Here is a 17,167-nt window from a genome sequence, read left to right as displayed (position 1 = left end):
GGCCCATACCTCATATTATTTTGTTTCTTCCACAGAGTTCCCTGCCCATAATAAGCGGTTAGTAATTTCCATTGATGGATATATTTGCTGTTTGGTACCTCTGAGTTGCCCATCCGTACCCCAGAGTTTCCATTTAGGAACTTTGACAGAACTAAGTAAGGGAGGAGGGGCATATGAATGGGGTGAAATAACACTTGGGGATAAGCTCCGAGTGCCTTGTACCTCAGTGTCCGTTCTTATAAAACAGAGACAGTGTCTCCTTCCTCACTCATCCCATGGAGTAATCGTGAAGACAAAAATAGGATAAATATGTTGAAAACATTCTGAAAGTTAAAAGTGTTCTATAGTTCTATAGTAATTCTTAAGAATATTGAGTAAACATCTCCTTTGCTTAAATGCTCTCCTACAGGATACAGAAATGAATAAGACAGTCCCTGCACACAGTTCATAAGGTGTAGTAATCCCCCAGTAAATGCCAGAAAAGTGTTGTTTCTTACATTTTATTTCATTGCAAATATTAGATAAATCTGGAATAAGTGCATTATAATAGTCACTCAGGATGCTGTGATAACTGTACTGAAATGGAACCCACATGGTGACTTCATAAACTTCTTAAGGTACTACCCAACACCTGAGTAATCCCTTCTCAAGCCATCCAAAATAGTGTAGTAATGATTCCAGCAAAACTGTACTTACCAAATTTTCCTCATGATTTTAAGACTTGCTTTAGCCCTCTGTTATTTATTTTCTTGTTTCTTAAGGCAATGTTTGTTATAAAGCAAAGACATACCTTTATATATAAAGGTGTATCTGAGGTCTTCTTAATTTGGTAGTTTTATTTAGTGACCCTGGGGTTTTGGTCTGCTATTTTTGATACATTTCGGCCCAGTTTATAGGATTATTTCTTTAAAAGCTTTTAAGCACAAACTCATAGCTCTGTGTAAATTCCTTTATCTAAACACAATTGAGATGTGTGGTCATAGCAACACTACTGTGTCAGGAATGTGTGCCCTCTGAGTATATTTTCACTTGTATGAATAGTTATTATCTGTACTTGTTTGTTCATTTATTCGACAAGTAAGCTGAGCCCTTACTACGGGCTAAAATTAGTAGGGTCTCAAAAAATAAGATGCCGTCGCTATAAGATATATTGGGGAAAACGAATGCAAAGTAGAATGTGCCATATGTTCTGGATATTCAGAAAAGGGAAAGATCACTTTTGACTTCAGAGGGCTAATGCCTGAAGGTCGTTCTAAGCACAATACAGAGAAAGCTGAGGAGGTAGCATTCATGCTGAATCTTGAAAGATTAGTAGAAGTTTAACAGAAAGTTGTAGAAAGTTCTCTGTTCTTCCCCATCTGAGGACCAGTCTTAGTGGCTCTATCATCATTTCAGTCATTTTGAAGTATCTTACTTACGTTATTATTTGCCATCTCCCCCCCCCCCCCCCAGCCCCCCGCTACCCGTTTTCTGGTATGTTTTGTTGCTGCAGGCTTACTATACTACTGTGGTTTGTGGTAATTTTCTGGAAATGCTTAGTAAATATATCTGGGGTTTTTTCTTCTCCCTTAAAAAGAATGTCTCTGAATATTTTAAAAAAAAAAAAAAATGTCTACCTGAACTCAAAATGGATATTTAGAAGCTTTTTTAAAAAAATGTATGGGTGAGAGTTCTTACATAATGTTTTAAGCATTTAAGTTATTGGAGATATTTTTTTCTAATTATCATTAGTTGCCTGACAGTTACTTGGGGCTGTGTTTATTCTCAATGCAGAAAAATCTGAATGTTTGGAATATGTGCATATATGTATTGAATCCCTAAAACAGAGCAATATTTCTCTTCCAGATTATGTCCCCATTGGCCCTCGATTTTCTAATCTGGTATTACAGGCTCTTCTCGTGTTACTGAAAAAGGCACCTCCTCAGGTAAAAATAATATAAGGAACCTTTCACAGAGTTTTTCCAGTAGACTGCACATAATGGTGCGAATGAGCTGGCAAATAAGCAAGCGACCATAAACATATAAAATTCTGTTGTAGAGGGGCTTTTGCAAAATCCTCTGGTTTGGCCTTCGATTTGAAGGTAAATGATTTTCTTAACAGAGAAGTGTCCTTTTCTGAAGATCTCAAAATCCTAGTTTCGATTGGTGTTCTGTTCTTGTTGTTCTATAAATTCCCCCCCATATTACACATCCCTCCCTGCCTCCCTCTCCCTTGAAAGACTATGATATTCGTGTAGGAGGGATTAAATGCATGTTTCCGTTTGTTTCATTTATCATTTCCTAGGTTTTCCTAAGAATTTGTATTTGGGAAAATTCATTTCCCATAGGCAGATTTTTCTTCTTTTCTTTTTAAAAATTTTTACAGTTAAGCTTGAATTGTTTCTCTTGTGTCATGTGGCACTTTTGAGTAGGGAGTTTGTAGCCAGGATCTTTGTTCATGTGGTTGTATTTTTACTGATGCTGCTATTGGAGACTGGTGATTTTGATAACTTAACACATTTAAAACTAATCTACAAGGGTTGGTTAAATATGTTAATTATGTAGAGGCTTCCAGAGCATGTTTGGCTATGACACAAGACCCAAATTCTCTTGACTGATTTTATATACTGTGACCTTGAAGAAATGCCAGACAAAAGCAGATACAAAGGGGTTAAGCAGTAAGTTGAAAAACATCTTAATGTCTGTATGGGAATCTGGTATTTGAAGTTAGAGATTCTAACTAAGTTACATGGAAAATATTTAATGTTAAGTTGGTGAATCTACTTTTTAATTTAACAGTTAAAAGTGTGTATGTGTGTGTGTGTGTGTGTGTGTGTGTGTGTGTGTGTGTGTCAGAACTAAGTGATTGACTTGTCTTGATTTTCTAAGATTTTTTGTTTTTTTGTACTTCTAGAATAGTTAAAAGAAACAGAAGGTACAACAACCTTGAAAATTTACCACGTACATGGACTGTAAGGATTTTGTAATCATTTTTCCATAAACTATCATTCCCAGTAATTGAAGTTTTAGCTCATAGTAAAGGTAGAGAAGTGAGTATATTTTTCCCTTTTCTGATTCCTTCAATAAGTATGTAAATAGATACAGCTAAAATTGCTGACAAAGGATACATCCCCGAATCACCATGTATATCACCTACAAAAAGAATCCTTTCTTATGAAATAGCATTTAAAAATTGCTAGATTGGGAGACTCTCCAGGCATTTAAATGTGTATCTTATTCAGTTTTTAGGAGAAGGAAGAATAATTTTTTAATGGTATTTTTTAAACCGCTTGTCCTTTACACTGTTAAACACATTCATTTAAAAAGAGAGACCTACCTTAGTTGAGAATACAAATTATTATTTGTAATCCAAAATAGATCCCAGTAGAAATAAAATAGGACATATTAAAAAAAAAAGACAACACTTTAAAGACTTAGTAATAACTTTCCATTTTATAAAAATAATTGTAAAATTCTTGAGGAAAGGAACATTATCTAATGTTTTTAAATCTTAACATCTGGTACAGGTTTATACAGATGTACTTCATGAATAACTTATTCAACAAAAAACATAGATAACTTCTTTTCTTTTTAACTTTTTTTAAAGTTTATTTACTTTTTCTGAGAGAGAGAAAGAGAGCGAGGGAGGGACAGAGAGAGAGGGACAGAGAGAATCCCAAGCAGACTCCACACTGTCAGTGCAGAGTCCAATGCAGGATTTGAACTCGAGAACTGTGAGGTCATGACCTGAACCAAAAAAAAAAAAAGAGTCAGCTGCTCAACTGACTGAGCCACCCATGTGCCCCTAGATAACTTACTTCTAAAGGTATTTTTTGCGTGTCCCCTCATTTTGGTGGGCTTAAGTATTTTATTTTGTACAGTAATGTATATTTGTCGAGGTATGATTAAAGTGAAAACATTCAAAAATAAATAAATTTCAAATGACCAATAAGCACATGAAAAGATACTCAGCATCCTTAGCCATCAGGGAAATGAAAATCAGAGCCTTAGTGAGATACCACTTCATACCTACCAGGATGGCTACAGCCAGAAAGTCAGATAGTAACAAGTGTTGCTGTGCCTTTGGAGGAATTGGAACCCTTATACACTGCTGATAGGAGTATAAAAATTGTGCAGCCTTTGGGTCTAGTTCCTCAAAAGGTGAGAGATACCCTACGACGCAACAATTTAGGTATACACCCCAAAGAAATGAAAATATTATGTCCACATGAAAGCTTGTAGATACGCTCATAGCAACGTTATCCATAATAGCCAAAGAGCGGACACAACCTAGATGTTCACAGATAAAATGTGCTATATGGTATATGGATACAGTGGAATATCATTCAGCAATAAAAAGGAATGACGTCCTGACACGTGCTGTCACATGGATGAACCTCGAAAACATGCTAACCAAAAGAAGCCAGTCACAAAAGACCACATACTGTTTGACACCGTCTGTATGACATGTCCAGGATTGGCAAATCTGTAGAATCAGAAAACAGACTCATGGTTGCCTAGGACTGAGAGGGGTGGATAGGGAGAATGAGAGGTGACTGCTAACGGGTATGGGGTTTCTCGGGGTGTTTCACATGTTCTAAAATTGATCATGGTGATGGTTGCACATATCTGCAAAAAACCCTAAAAACCATCGAATTGTACACTTTACCTCAGCGACTTGTGTGTTATGTGACTTACATCTCAATAAAAGAGGCACTTAAAAAAAGCGGTTGCTGAAGCTACCTAATTGATGAAAGGAGGGTTATGGGGGAGCTAGAAGCAAGAAGTGAGCATCCAAAGTACATGGTCCGGCTTGGGGGAAGTCTTAGAAACAGGGATTGGATCATTCAAAAGGGATGTAGAACTAATTTATCTAAGGGCCGCAAAGGAAGGGTATAGGAATATGTAAGAAGTCAAAGATAGTTCTGGTCGCCTTAGTGATTGGAAATGGCAGGGATTCTCTTTTAAGGAATACCAGCCCGTCCTGAATCAGGATTGGGTGACTCTGACCCGGCCTGATAGATGGTGGCCTGCTGCTTACGTGAACCAGTGGCAGAAGAAGTTACTGTGTCCAGTATTTCTAGTTGGCATACATTTGACAAAATGAAAATATGCTGTCTCTGCACCACCTTGCTTTTTAAGTCAGTTTATATTCTCTCAGGAGAATTCAGGGAAAAATTTCAGGCTGTGGTCCGGTGTCGAGAAGATTCGTCTTTCTACAGTGGAAGCATTCACTCCACTGGACGGACCGTCAGCCATGTAGGGTTTTCAGGTGTTTTCAGTTAAATATTAAAAGCGCATGAATCTGAGGGTCGCAGAGCCACCTAGGGCGGTAGAAAACTCTTAGTTATTTGTATCACTGTCAAAACAGAAAAGTTGAAGGCATTTTTCTTTAAAAAGAGGAACTGTACATGTATACAATATAGTAATCATATCAGCCACAGAATTCTTAATATCGCATTTGTTGTGATTCCAGCTTTCACGTAGAAAAATTATGTGTGCATGTGTGCACATGCTCAAATAAAAGAATCCCTTCAGGGGCACTATGTTGTTATGTATCAAGATATTCTCTTTTCTCCTCCTCCCCTCCCCCCACACCCCTCCTCGTTGTAAATTGGCTTATTAAAACTGGTTCACAAGCCTTCTTTTTTCCCCTTTGTGATTGCTTTGGTCTTGGATTTTCAGTGTAGGACTAAAAATTCAAGTCAGATTTCAGTTACCAGGATAATTTTCTTTGAATTTTAAATTTTTCTAAGTAAATGCATAGATTTTTAATGAACCCGGTATTCAGTGGGTTTGCTTTAAATTTAGCTGGAGAGTTAATTTCATGATTGATTTATTAGCCCTTTGAAAGTATAAAAAGTGGTATCTGTAGTTCATGAAGACTGAAAAACATCATCACATTTTGTTTAGCATCTTTTTAAAACCAATTAAAAGCTTTTCTAAAATGGATTGAACAGGAGAAAATAAAACATGTTCCCTAGGTCTTTATTTCAATCAAGTTTCCCTGTGTTGTGCAGGAGAAGAGATCGAGGGGGGGTAGAGGACTGAAAAGGGCTGTCCCAGCAGGGAGCCACGCCGGAGAAAAGCGCTGCTCTGAGAACTCAGCGGCCGTGGCTCAGAAAGCCCCCGGCCTGCTTCATCTACATGCAGAGTCACACAAGGCACGGGGGCGCTCACCGGCACCACAGAGGCTTCACATGTGCTTCCCTGCTGATTCCCGTGAAAAGCTAACAATTGGCTCGGAGGGTAAAAGACCACTGCAGTTCACCCTCCCTGAGCTGGATGTACAATTTGTCCAGTGTTAGGAAATGTCCGGCTTAGCAGTGAGAGGCTTGAAGACACCCCTCCTTCCAGTGAGATTCCTAAAGCCGCCTCTTTTACTCGGTGACACTGGGGCTCTTTTCAGGTTCTGCGGATTTATGGAAGTTGAGGGGAATGTGCTTTTCAAGATCAGGAGGATGAAAGGCCTTAGTCTTAATGTCGAGGAAGAAGCAGTAGCAAAGCCGTAAGGCCAGGTAAATCTTCCCGCAACCTGCAGCACCGACGGCTTTATTATTTTCCTCACAGATCTCTTCTGGCACCTTTTCTTCCTTTCGAGAGACAAAATCAAGTGCCTGCAGAGGAACTCCTCAAGCTGTAAAATGACAGGACTTCCCAGTTTCCTCAAGTGCGGGAGTAGTTAAGCCCATTAACCTGACTGCTTCAGTGCTCAGTTTACTTGACATTTGGGGGGAATCAGTTTGGAAGACGGCATCTGTGTCTACCAGAATGGCCTTGTAATCTATGGAGAACCATGCCTCTGTGAGTTCCGGTGCTGCCCAACCTTTTTCATGTAGTGGCATAGAGAAAATGGTCACATCTGAGGAGGCCCGTGGGTCAGTGGATGCAGCCACCCCAAGGCCACCCAGCCTTCCCCAGGGCTGACGAGAACTGACATCTGAGTCCACCCTTAACCTGTTCGCGGCATACCGGTTGGAAAACTCTTTGGCAACGGTGAACTCCTGTAAGAGAAGATCACTCCAAATTCATAGCAATATTACTGAAGTAGAATTCAGACCTCATGGTTGTTATTAGAGTTTTAGTTAAAATACAAAGTTGTTGAAGGTAAAAATAACTCCCTCCCTGCTCTGGCACTTGGGGATGTTACCGAATACGAAAGAAGGAGGATTTAGAGCTGGGACAGGCATCGCGTGTAAACCAGTAAGAAACTGTTGAGAGCTGCTGGTGGGAACTCGAGCGGGCGTTATTTGTGTGTCCTGTGGATTTCGTTTTGACATCACCGGTCTCTAGACAAGATTGCCTTTCGTGTAATCCTTACACGACATCTGAGCGCGGTCTTACTTCAGACATGGTATTAGGAAGTCTTGGTAACATTAAGCAACTCTTCAGGCTTTGGGTTTCTTCAGCAAAATAAGCAGATAATGGAAGAGACTCCAAATCGTGCAGGCCCCAACATGAGTATCTCCCCATCTATCTGTTCAGAATTAACTCTGGCTAATGACTACAATATGACTCAGTAAGATGTATAACCACTTTAGGAAAGAGGTGTAGTCATTTTGCCAGACACATCATTGTAATCACCGATGTGGTGACTCGTGCTTTGGACTTCTTTGTTGAAGAAAAGCTGTATGATGGTTGACAACTTAGTGGCCCAGTTTTTCCATTTATTAAGTCAGTGATATTAAATGGCTACTGTATTTTATAAAATTGCCTATACTTTGCTTAAATCGAATATACATATAGTACATATGTATGTAGAATGATTTTAAGTACATAAATTACAGTGAAAGACATTTGGCGAGTCCTTTCATAAAGCGTTGCTACAGATATCTGCTGAATAAAACCATGTTTTCAGGGGCGCCTGGCTGGCTCAGTCGGTAGAGCATAGAGCATACGAGTCTTGATCTCAGGGTCATGAGTTCAAGCCCCACGTTGGGTGTGGAACCTACTTAAAAATAAATCAAATCAAGTTAATAAATAAATTAAAACAGACACATTAAAATACGTGTTTCTCAAAATCGGGATTTTGTTTTGGTTTTTGGTAGAGCACATCTATGATAGGCATTAATGAATACAAAAATTATAAAACATATACAGTATTTTCAGCTAACTCAAAATTAAGTATCTAAAGTTTAATCAGCAGGAAACTGCTAATGGTGTCGAGACAATAGCCTCTCACTGCCAGAATGTCTTCAGGTCTAGCCCCATCACCTTAAATATATTATTGTGACATGACATCGGTGTTAGGAAAGTGTTGATTTTAGTACCATAGTATTCCACGGTGCCATGAACCTTGTTATGACGACCCCCTCTGCAGAACTTCCTCTTTGTGTCGGAGTCAGAAAACCTAAGTTGGAGTCTTAGCTCAGTCAACTTTGAGCTAGTCCCTTAATATCTTTGTTTATTTCTTCATCTGTGCAATGGAGGTAATTCTCCCTGCTTTACTTACCCCAATGAGGGCCACCTAGTGTAGAGTATAATGTATAGTGAAGTCCTCTGTAAACCTGTGGACTACGCAGATAGAAGGTACTAATGCTTTATTATAAAAAGCATGGAGTTACTGAAAAGTAGGAATGTTTTGTTGTCCACAGAGCATGCCATTTGTAAAGAATTGACTTATAGAGTCTTCTCCTAACATCTTCAAAAAGGGAATGAATGTCTGTCCTTGTTTTGAATATGCCCATTAGTTGGGGCTCCAGGGTTGACATCTCAGATACTGTTTGTTCCTGTTTTGTTGCTGTTTCAAAGTTCTTAGAGGGTCTAGTATTTTGTGAAGACTATTGTATGGAACTAGAAATACATCTTCTGGTTGTTGTTTTTTTGTTTTGTTTTGTTTTAAGAATAGAGGTACCTTTAGATAGTCCACAGAATCTTTGTAGCTTGTAAGACAGGAAAACTAAAGAATGCAGCCATTTTTCTGTAGCAGATTTTCATGGAGAGTGAGTTCAGGGTTCCAACTTGGAGTGCCCAGGCACAACTTGCCTCACGTGCAGTACTGGGGAAAAAACAAGTACCCCCTACTTCCCTATCTCCCATTTGCTGGAATTAGAAGCTTCCTAAGTGCTCTGGTCTGGGAATTAAAGACCCCTGTTATAAAAGGAAGAATGAAATAGAGACGGGAATGTCAGGGCTCAGCTGGGAAGGAGTAGACGGAGGACTAGGGCTTCTGGCCATTGTGAGGTCCCCACGGACACTGCCTATTACATTTATCCTCAGCCTCCAGGGACTGGCCCACATACTGGCTCTTTCCCTGCAGTCGCCTGTTGCTTGTGACTAAAGCTCCCTTTTCTCCCAACTCAAGGTGGAACAAAACAGTGTTTCACAGAGTCTCTTCTACCTTCTTGTCCCTAAAACAAGCACACTGATCTTTGGGGATTTCCTAGGGCTTTCTACTTACTACCTGGCATGACAATGTTGGGTGAGAAGAGCCACTAAGGGGAACCTTACAAAAGGTCCAGAACAATCCATCAATATTCCTGATAGTTATTGGGATATAGATGGAACGAGGTCTTGATCTTTTTAAATCACTCCTTGGTCTATAACCACATCTTCCTCTTGACAGCCCTCCTTATACCTCACACTGGGGAATGGAGAGAGTGCTTCCACAGGAAAGGCCCCAGACAGTCCCACCTTTGCTTTGCTTTGCTTTGCTTTGCTTTGCTTTGCTTTGCTTGCCTGCCTTCCTTCCTTCCTTCCTTCCTTCCTTCCTTCCTTCCTTCCTTCCCCTATTTAGGCTATGTGGATGATAATATTCACTGAATGGCTATTTTGAAGGTGGTGGGCGTTAACTACACACAGAACTGGCATTGGCAGTGTAAATAAGACCACAGGAGTTAGAATTCAGAGACTTGAATTAGAACCCAGTCACTTCTGAGCTTCAGTGTTCACTTTTCTAGAATCGGAGCAATAATAATACTGAGGTTGAGGATGTGAGAATGAAATATGATAAATGTTTATTGTAGTTCTCTGTAAACCGCAAAGCACAGCTCAGTTGTTAGTGTATTATTCACCTCAAAGAAAACTCTGACCCTGTCTTTCCTGACACAAAAAATACATAAAACCGACAAAGCAACCCACCCATGTCAAAGGAGTTGGGCTCCACGTGGCTGCTGCTGAAGAAACCAGCCCTAGAAATGCTGGCAAGAAAGAGCATAGCGGCTTTCTTGGCCCGTAGCTGCCCGCCATCTTGCTCCTACAGCCCCTGCCTGCCTTACTTAGCCCCGGAGCGAGTGGAAGAAGGGGGCAGTTTCCAGAATAAGAGGAACAAAAATGGGAAGGGAGGACAGGGAGAGACACCAGGTGACAGCAGTCAGATGGAAAATTCTGGCCACCCAGCTAGTGACCCGTTATCTGTATTAACTGGGCTTAGGTCAGAAACTTCCTACATAACTGTCAAATCACCTTTCACTTAATCCTCAGTTACTCTCGAGTGTGGTTTCAGTCGTGAAGGAGAAAGCACCGGGGGAGGTGTGCCGAAATTGTTTATTGTGATTGCCTTGTCTCAGTGGCCCCTCAACTTTCTGAACGCATACCCCTACCAGCCAAAATAGCGTTTGAGCTCATCCTTCCAATATTTTAATACATCTCTTATTCTGTAAGATGATGTTCATTTTAAAACATACGCAAAAAGGGTGATTTTTAAAAGAATGCAATCAAAGGAAGTTCTATTATTTTTCCATCTGAAAAGTACCCACTCTATCCTAGATGATAGGATTATAGGTGATTTTTTTCTACTTTATTTCCTATATTTTATAAATTTCAACACTATGCATTTATTCATAATCAGGAAAAAAATGTGTATGCTCTTTTTCATTTGTAACTAGCAGCATATAACTGTCAAAACTCTTTAATTCCAATCTTTCCAACTGATGTGCCATTTAACTAACACTTAAATGAATGTACCTTTGTCTCTAAGCTCGTCTACATGCAACTTTTTTTAACCTTGTTTTTTCTTAAAAAAAATTTTTTTAATGTATTATTTATTTTTGAGAGAGGGAGAGAGACAGACAGACAGTGCAAGCTGGGGAGGGGCAGAGAGAGAGAGGGAGACACAGAATCTGAAGCAGGCTCCAGGCTCTGAGCTGTCAGCACAGAGCCCAACACGGGGCTCGAACCCACAAACCGTGAGATCATGACCTGAGCTGAAGTCAGACGCTTAACCAACTGAGCCACCCAGGCACCCCACCTTGTTTTTTTTCTTTTAAGGCTGGTTTAAGGTCTGGTGTATAAGACACCTGTGTCTCTGAGAGGACAAGTGTGAGGGTGCCTCATGGCTCTCACAGTTGACCTTGGACACCCACCTGGCATACCGCTCAGTGTTTTGCTTCCAGTCAGAGCTTACGATGCAGGAATACCAATGTGACCAAGGTTGACTAAGATAGACAGTGACAGTTGTATTACGTTCCACGGAAGGGAGATGGAAAGTTTTTTTTCCATCCAAAAATATTTCTTTCGACATGCCAGGTTTGAAATATTACTTCACAGGATGTATGCTTTCACTAGGATGTGCATTTCATAAACATTTGTTCCAACCTGTAGAAATACAAGGATGAGTGAGCCACTACACTGTACCTGCCCTCAAAGAGTTTCAAATCCAGGGCCACCTGTTCAGTTGTGCAGTTTGTGTACAAGGTCAAGTGACAATTGAGGGTTAACATTCAGCCCACACTGTGCTCACTAAGCCATCCACCCTGGTGTGGGGCTGCATCTGCCCTGAGTAGGGTTGCTGGATTTAGTAGACAAGAATAAAGGACGTCCAGGTAAATTTGAATTTCAGAAAGATATCAAGCACTGCATGAGATATACTTGTTTGGGGCATACCTGGGGCTTTGTCTGGCAGCCTTAACCCTGAGAGTTGCTCATACAAGGTGCTGGGGCTTTGGGGAATGGGCCTAGGGTAGGGGCATGCTTCTTTCTAATTCATCCCCCTAGGAGGGGTACTCTTTTTCTAATCGAGGCTGACGGGTGTCCATGTCAGTATCCAGTGAGGGAGAAAGATGTGTACACATGATGTATCTAGTTAATTTTTGTAAGTTATGTGGGTTCCAGTGGAATATAAAGGAAAGCACAGTCAGTTTTCCTGAGAGAATCTGCAAATGTTTCACAAATAGTTCTTGATCTTGGTCTTGAAAGATGAGTAGAAGGGAGATTTATCAGGGCCATTGTGCCTTGCTAAGGAATTCCAGCTGTGAAGCGATGGGGAGAGACAGCGAAGGATGTGTCTATGCAAGAATTAGCAAATTTTTATTATTTACACACTAACTGACACTTGGAAATTTAAGGATATGTTTTGTGTACAATTACTTATCTCAGGCTTCATATAGCATATTCAGTTTCACTGGAGAGAGGAATAGGAATTCATAAGAAATGAAAAGCTTTATTTTTTTCCAAATGGCTAAAGCTTAACTTCTGTAAATATCAATTGTTATACTTTAGCCTTTTTTTTAAAGTTTATTCATTTGTTTTGAGAGAGAGAGAGCATGTGAGCAAGGGTGGTTAGGAGAGAGAGAGAGAAGGAGAATCCCAAGCAGGCTCCGCACTGTCAGTGTTGAGCCTGATGTGCGTCTCGATCCCACGAACTGAGAGATCATGTCCTGAGCCGAAATCAAGAATCAGACGATTAACCAACCAAGCCATTCAGGTACCCCACTTTAGCCTTTTTTTAAGAGAAAAAAATTGTTACATACCTGTTTGGTGTCTGAAGCAAAGTATAATAAACAGTATGGTAAAGAATAAGGATCATCATTACAAATCATAATCACATGAGTCAGTAATACCACGAGTAACAGCAAGAACTATTGGAATGTATAAGACTGCCCATGTAGTCATTAAATGGGTCCAGTGTGCCCTGTTTTGTTTTGTTTTTATTTTTTGGTACCTTTCCTTGTTCTTCATGTTTCTTAATGGTTTTACTGTTAGCTGTTTCTAAATCCCATTGAATTATGTCAGGCGCCCTGCCTCTGATGGTTCCCACTTCTCTAATTTGCTGCTTCTGGTCAGCTGTGCACTAAAAAAAGGCAACCGCAAGGACTCATGAGTTGTTTTATAAAGTAAGGGTAACCAGGCCACAAGAGCTGAAGGAGCTTTCCTGTGACTATACCTGGGCCCCTTCCTTCATTACAAAAGTTCAGTATTTTATTTTCCAACTGTTGGTATTGAAAACATTTTACTGGGGTGCCTGGCTGGCTCAGTTGGTAGAGCATGTGACTCTTCAGCTTAGGGTTGTGAGTTTGAGCCCCACATTGGGTATAGAGATTACTGAAAAATAAAATGGTAAAAAAAGTTTTTTTTCTTTGACCTGAAAGTTCTTTGTTTCTTCGAATGTAAAAAAAAAAAAAAAATTTTTTTTTGAATATTTTTGTGGGCCCTTCAAAGTTTTATGGGCCCTGTGGCCGCTGTGCCCACTGTGTCTAGTGGATAAATTGGCACTGGCAGCACGGAGTCACTTGAACCTCACTTTGTTTTGTTTTGTTTTGTTTTGGTCCCAGAAGTTAGAGTATTTTTGCTTATATCTTGGTTCTTGTCTGTGTTCTGGATAGCTGAAATTGCTTAGCGGATTGGCCTCCAGATAAGTGAGGTGCTGTTACTGGGCATACCGATCCATTCTCTAAAATATCTTGGACCTAAGAGATAATTACAAACTGGTAGAAAACTCTGGAAAGAATTTTAATAAAGAGGAAGGCTGAGAATAAAAATCACAGAGATAGAAATTAAATGAAAAGGAAGGGGGCGCCTGGCTGGCTCAGTTGGTAGAGTGTACAACTCTTGATCTTGGAGTTGTAGGTTTGAACCCCACATTGTGTGCAGAGGTTACTCCAAAAAAATGAAATCTTAAAAAAAAAAATAAGAAGGAAGAAGAAAATTGACCTGATTAGAGAGCACAGAGGTCACAGGCATATCAAAGGCATATCAAACTAAAAGTTGAGAGAGGGAGGGAAATTTTCTGTCGGTGCAAGGCTGAAGAGTTTGGATTCACTAAGTAATCAGTGATCATCTTAGTTCAGTTTTTTTGTTTTTTAAGTTTATTTATTTATTTTGAGAGAGTGTGTGCGTGCAGGCAGGGGAGGGGCAGAGAGGGAAGCAAGACAGAGAATCCCAAGCTCCACACTCACGCAGAGCCCGATGCAGGACTCGATCTCACGACTATGAGATAATGACCTGAGCCAAAATCAAGAGTTGGTCATTTAACCAACTGAGCCACCCGGGCGCCCCTTAGTTCAGTTTCTAATGAGAGTGTCTACAAAACTATTCCTTTTGGCACTAAGAATACTGTACCATGGTCAGTACAACTCTATTTGCTTAATTTAAACTTTTCTCCCAAGAGCTCAAAGATCGTAATTTCTAGGTGATGTATCTCCCTAACTCATAATTAAGAGATCAGCCATTGCTGATAGGAGTTACAAATTACACAGATGAAAACAATGCACATGATAATGGGAATATCAAAGAGGCCTGAACTCTAGCTTCAGCTCCCTGCCTGGGTATAGAAGCTTCAGACAGGTCACTTTGCCTCTCATCCCAGTTTTCTCTACAAAATAACCAGGGGAGGACTACGTAATCTTTAGACGAGGTAATGCTTAAGAGTGACTCCAAGTGTAAAATCTGATGATTCAGTGTCTTTTTCACATATTGGTACTGAAATATTCTGTAATATCACAAAGTTGTCTGCTCTTGCTATAGTAATTATTTTAAATTATTTGGGGTAAAGTTTCTCATTTCATATCCAATCTGCATCATGAATTCCCCTCCTGATTGTCCTCTGTCCTTACAGCACCATGAGGATGGTTACAAAGACAGTAGACTAAGAATTTGCTTCAGGGTACAGTCTGATGGAGCGTCTAAGTGTAGTCGTCAGCCTAGTTGTAGCATGATTTATTTGAAACATCCTTCCTTTGGTATTCAACTTAAACATTTCACTACAAAAAAAAAAGTTACAGACATTTTGAGCATGAGAAATCAGAAATGCATGCAGGATATGCAAAGAGGCCCCATTCCTCTCCTTTTACTGTCCAGACTCTGGTTGTTTTTAATGGTAGTCAATTTTTTCTCTTTTTTTGGGGAAACCAAGAGTTGTAGGAGATGCTTCATAATACTTAATTCACTATCTTAAATTAGTGCCCTCTAATAAATCTCATCTTTTCCCTGTTAGAGAAGTCCGTATTTTCCAATCAATAGCTTAACTACTCATCGATCACTTGATTAAAAGAGAGAGACAACAACCTTATGGCATCTACTTACGTTGTAAACGTAGCATACGTGCCGCTCATTCTGGATTATTTTCTTGAAAACTTGTTCTAGCATTCACCACGTGAGGCTCCAAGGTATAGACTCTGAAATGGTAGATAGTTAACTTTCCTGTTGAACACTGGCATAACGTGCATTTCTCCAGGGCCAAAAGAGAGACTGTAACAAGGAAGGAGTGATCTGCTGCCCTTGAAGCCGACAATGAGATCACCGTTCATTTGTTCCACACAAATTTATTCCCTTCGCAGTATGTTCAAGGCACTATGCTGGCCGTGGATATATCAATAAACCCCAACAGACAAAAATCCTGTCCTCCTAAAGGAGGACCAGCAGTTAATACAATAAACAAGTAAAGACAGTAGTAAATGAGTAAAATACAGAGCATGTTAAACCATACAGTGGAAGAGAGAGCAGGATAAAGGGAGATGAAGAAGGGGAGACTGGTTTTAAATGGCGGAGCATGGGGGGTTGTGTGGGCCCAGTGGAAGAGGTGACGTGCAAGCAATGCCTTGACATTAGGGAAAGAATCACGTGGATGGGAAGAGCATTCTAGGCGGAGGGCGCATAGGAGTATCTTCCGTGCGCCAGGCATGTTGTGCTCACAACCACAAGGAATGAAACACGGCTCCTACCCCCAGGGAGCTGATAGTCTAGGAACAAGATTCAGACTGGTGAATAAATGCAGCGATAAAGTTGTATAAGTACTATGGTGGGTAGAATGTTTTTTAAAGGTCTCTGTAATGGCTAATAGAAACTAAGTAAAAATGTGTGAAATTATTCCCGTTCCAAGAATGAAGCTAGGGTAAGGGGTGGACTAAAGCACGGCTTACCAGGAATGCTCCTTCACACCCCTGCCCTGAGCAGACCTTTCCCTCAGAAGCCTCTTGACGAGGCCACTCACTCTCACCCACTCCACTATTCCAGGGGGTGTTTGATCTTTTGTTTGGGCCCCAAGTGGGCCTCACTGCCACCTGAGTCAAGCTGAAGATTGGAGCTCTCATCTTCCCCTAAGAGGAAGTGTTGGCTCTCTGGGAGAATGCATTCTGTGTGCATCGTTTGCTGCCAGGGCCCTGTGTTGGGAGGACAGGGATTTCCAGGCACCCCACTGCTCGCCCACGAGACCTGATCCTGACCTAACCCTAACCTTATGGGGCCCCGACATCCTAGGCAGAGAATGCTTTTTCAGGTTCCTCTCAAGACCTATGCGCTCAAGCTTGCATCTCCTTTCATTCTGGCCTCCTCCGACCGCGATGGCCAAGACCCCCCCCTTCCCCAAGCATTCTTCACCCGAGCTGGTATAGATAGGATTTGTATCCCACTTGTATGGTTGGGAAGGAGACAGGTACTCGAGTTAAATCATCTACCCCAAATCACACGATTATGAACGATGGAGCCTGACCTTTTGCTACCGCACTAAACCACCTGGCCATTGAGGGGACTTGCCTCTCCTCCTTTGCTTTCTGCCAGCCCTGGGCTTGCCTTCAAAAGGACGGCGTGTGTGAGGTATTGGTGGGACAACGCGGATCCTTCCGGGGCACGCTGACTTGTAGTGCCGGCACACCATTGGTGCCGCAGCTTCCTGCGGGCCCCCAGACCGGCCTGCCTCCAGCTGCCAGGATCCTCTCTCTCTCTCCATCGCCGTTCTGCCTCCTCAAGAGCCTTCTGTAGTTTCCTGTTGCTTGTTATACTGAATCTCCTTCCTTAGTTTAGCATTCTGAGTCTTCCTTTTAGTGGCTGCCCACTCCCCTCTCTAAAAAGACTTAGTGCCCTGGCTCAGCTGCCTCCACCACCCACATAGGATTTAGTAGCATTAGAGACCCGTCCCGTCTCCTCCAGGGCCTCCTCTCTGTCAGTGTCCCTACAGTACTACGGGAATCTTCCTAGAGGAACCTACTCTAATAAAACTATCCCCTTATGCTGTGCCCCCACAGCCATTATTAGT

General features: G+C 41.1%; 1 protein-coding gene across 2 annotated transcripts in view; it reads left to right on the top strand.

Annotated features, from left to right (window-relative positions):
- The window catches only part of NSF (N-ethylmaleimide sensitive factor, vesicle fusing ATPase), a 146,211-nt gene that overhangs the window by 115,970 nt on the left and 13,074 nt on the right, over positions 1 to 17,167 (top strand). For both annotated transcript variants that reach the window (XM_042914712.1, XM_042914711.1), the window contains exon 17: positions 1,846 to 1,925. In XM_042914712.1, coding sequence (XP_042770646.1) covers positions 1,846 to 1,925 — 80 coding nt within the window. The remainder of the gene's footprint in view (positions 1 to 1,845; positions 1,926 to 17,167) is intronic.

This window comes from Panthera leo, chromosome E1, assembly GCF_018350215.1.
Source record: "Panthera leo isolate Ple1 chromosome E1, P.leo_Ple1_pat1.1, whole genome shotgun sequence".
NCBI classification, from domain to species: Eukaryota; Metazoa; Chordata; class Mammalia; order Carnivora; family Felidae; genus Panthera; species Panthera leo.
The sequence above is the reverse complement of the archived record's forward strand: the minus strand, read 5'-3'. Positions and strand labels throughout refer to the sequence as shown.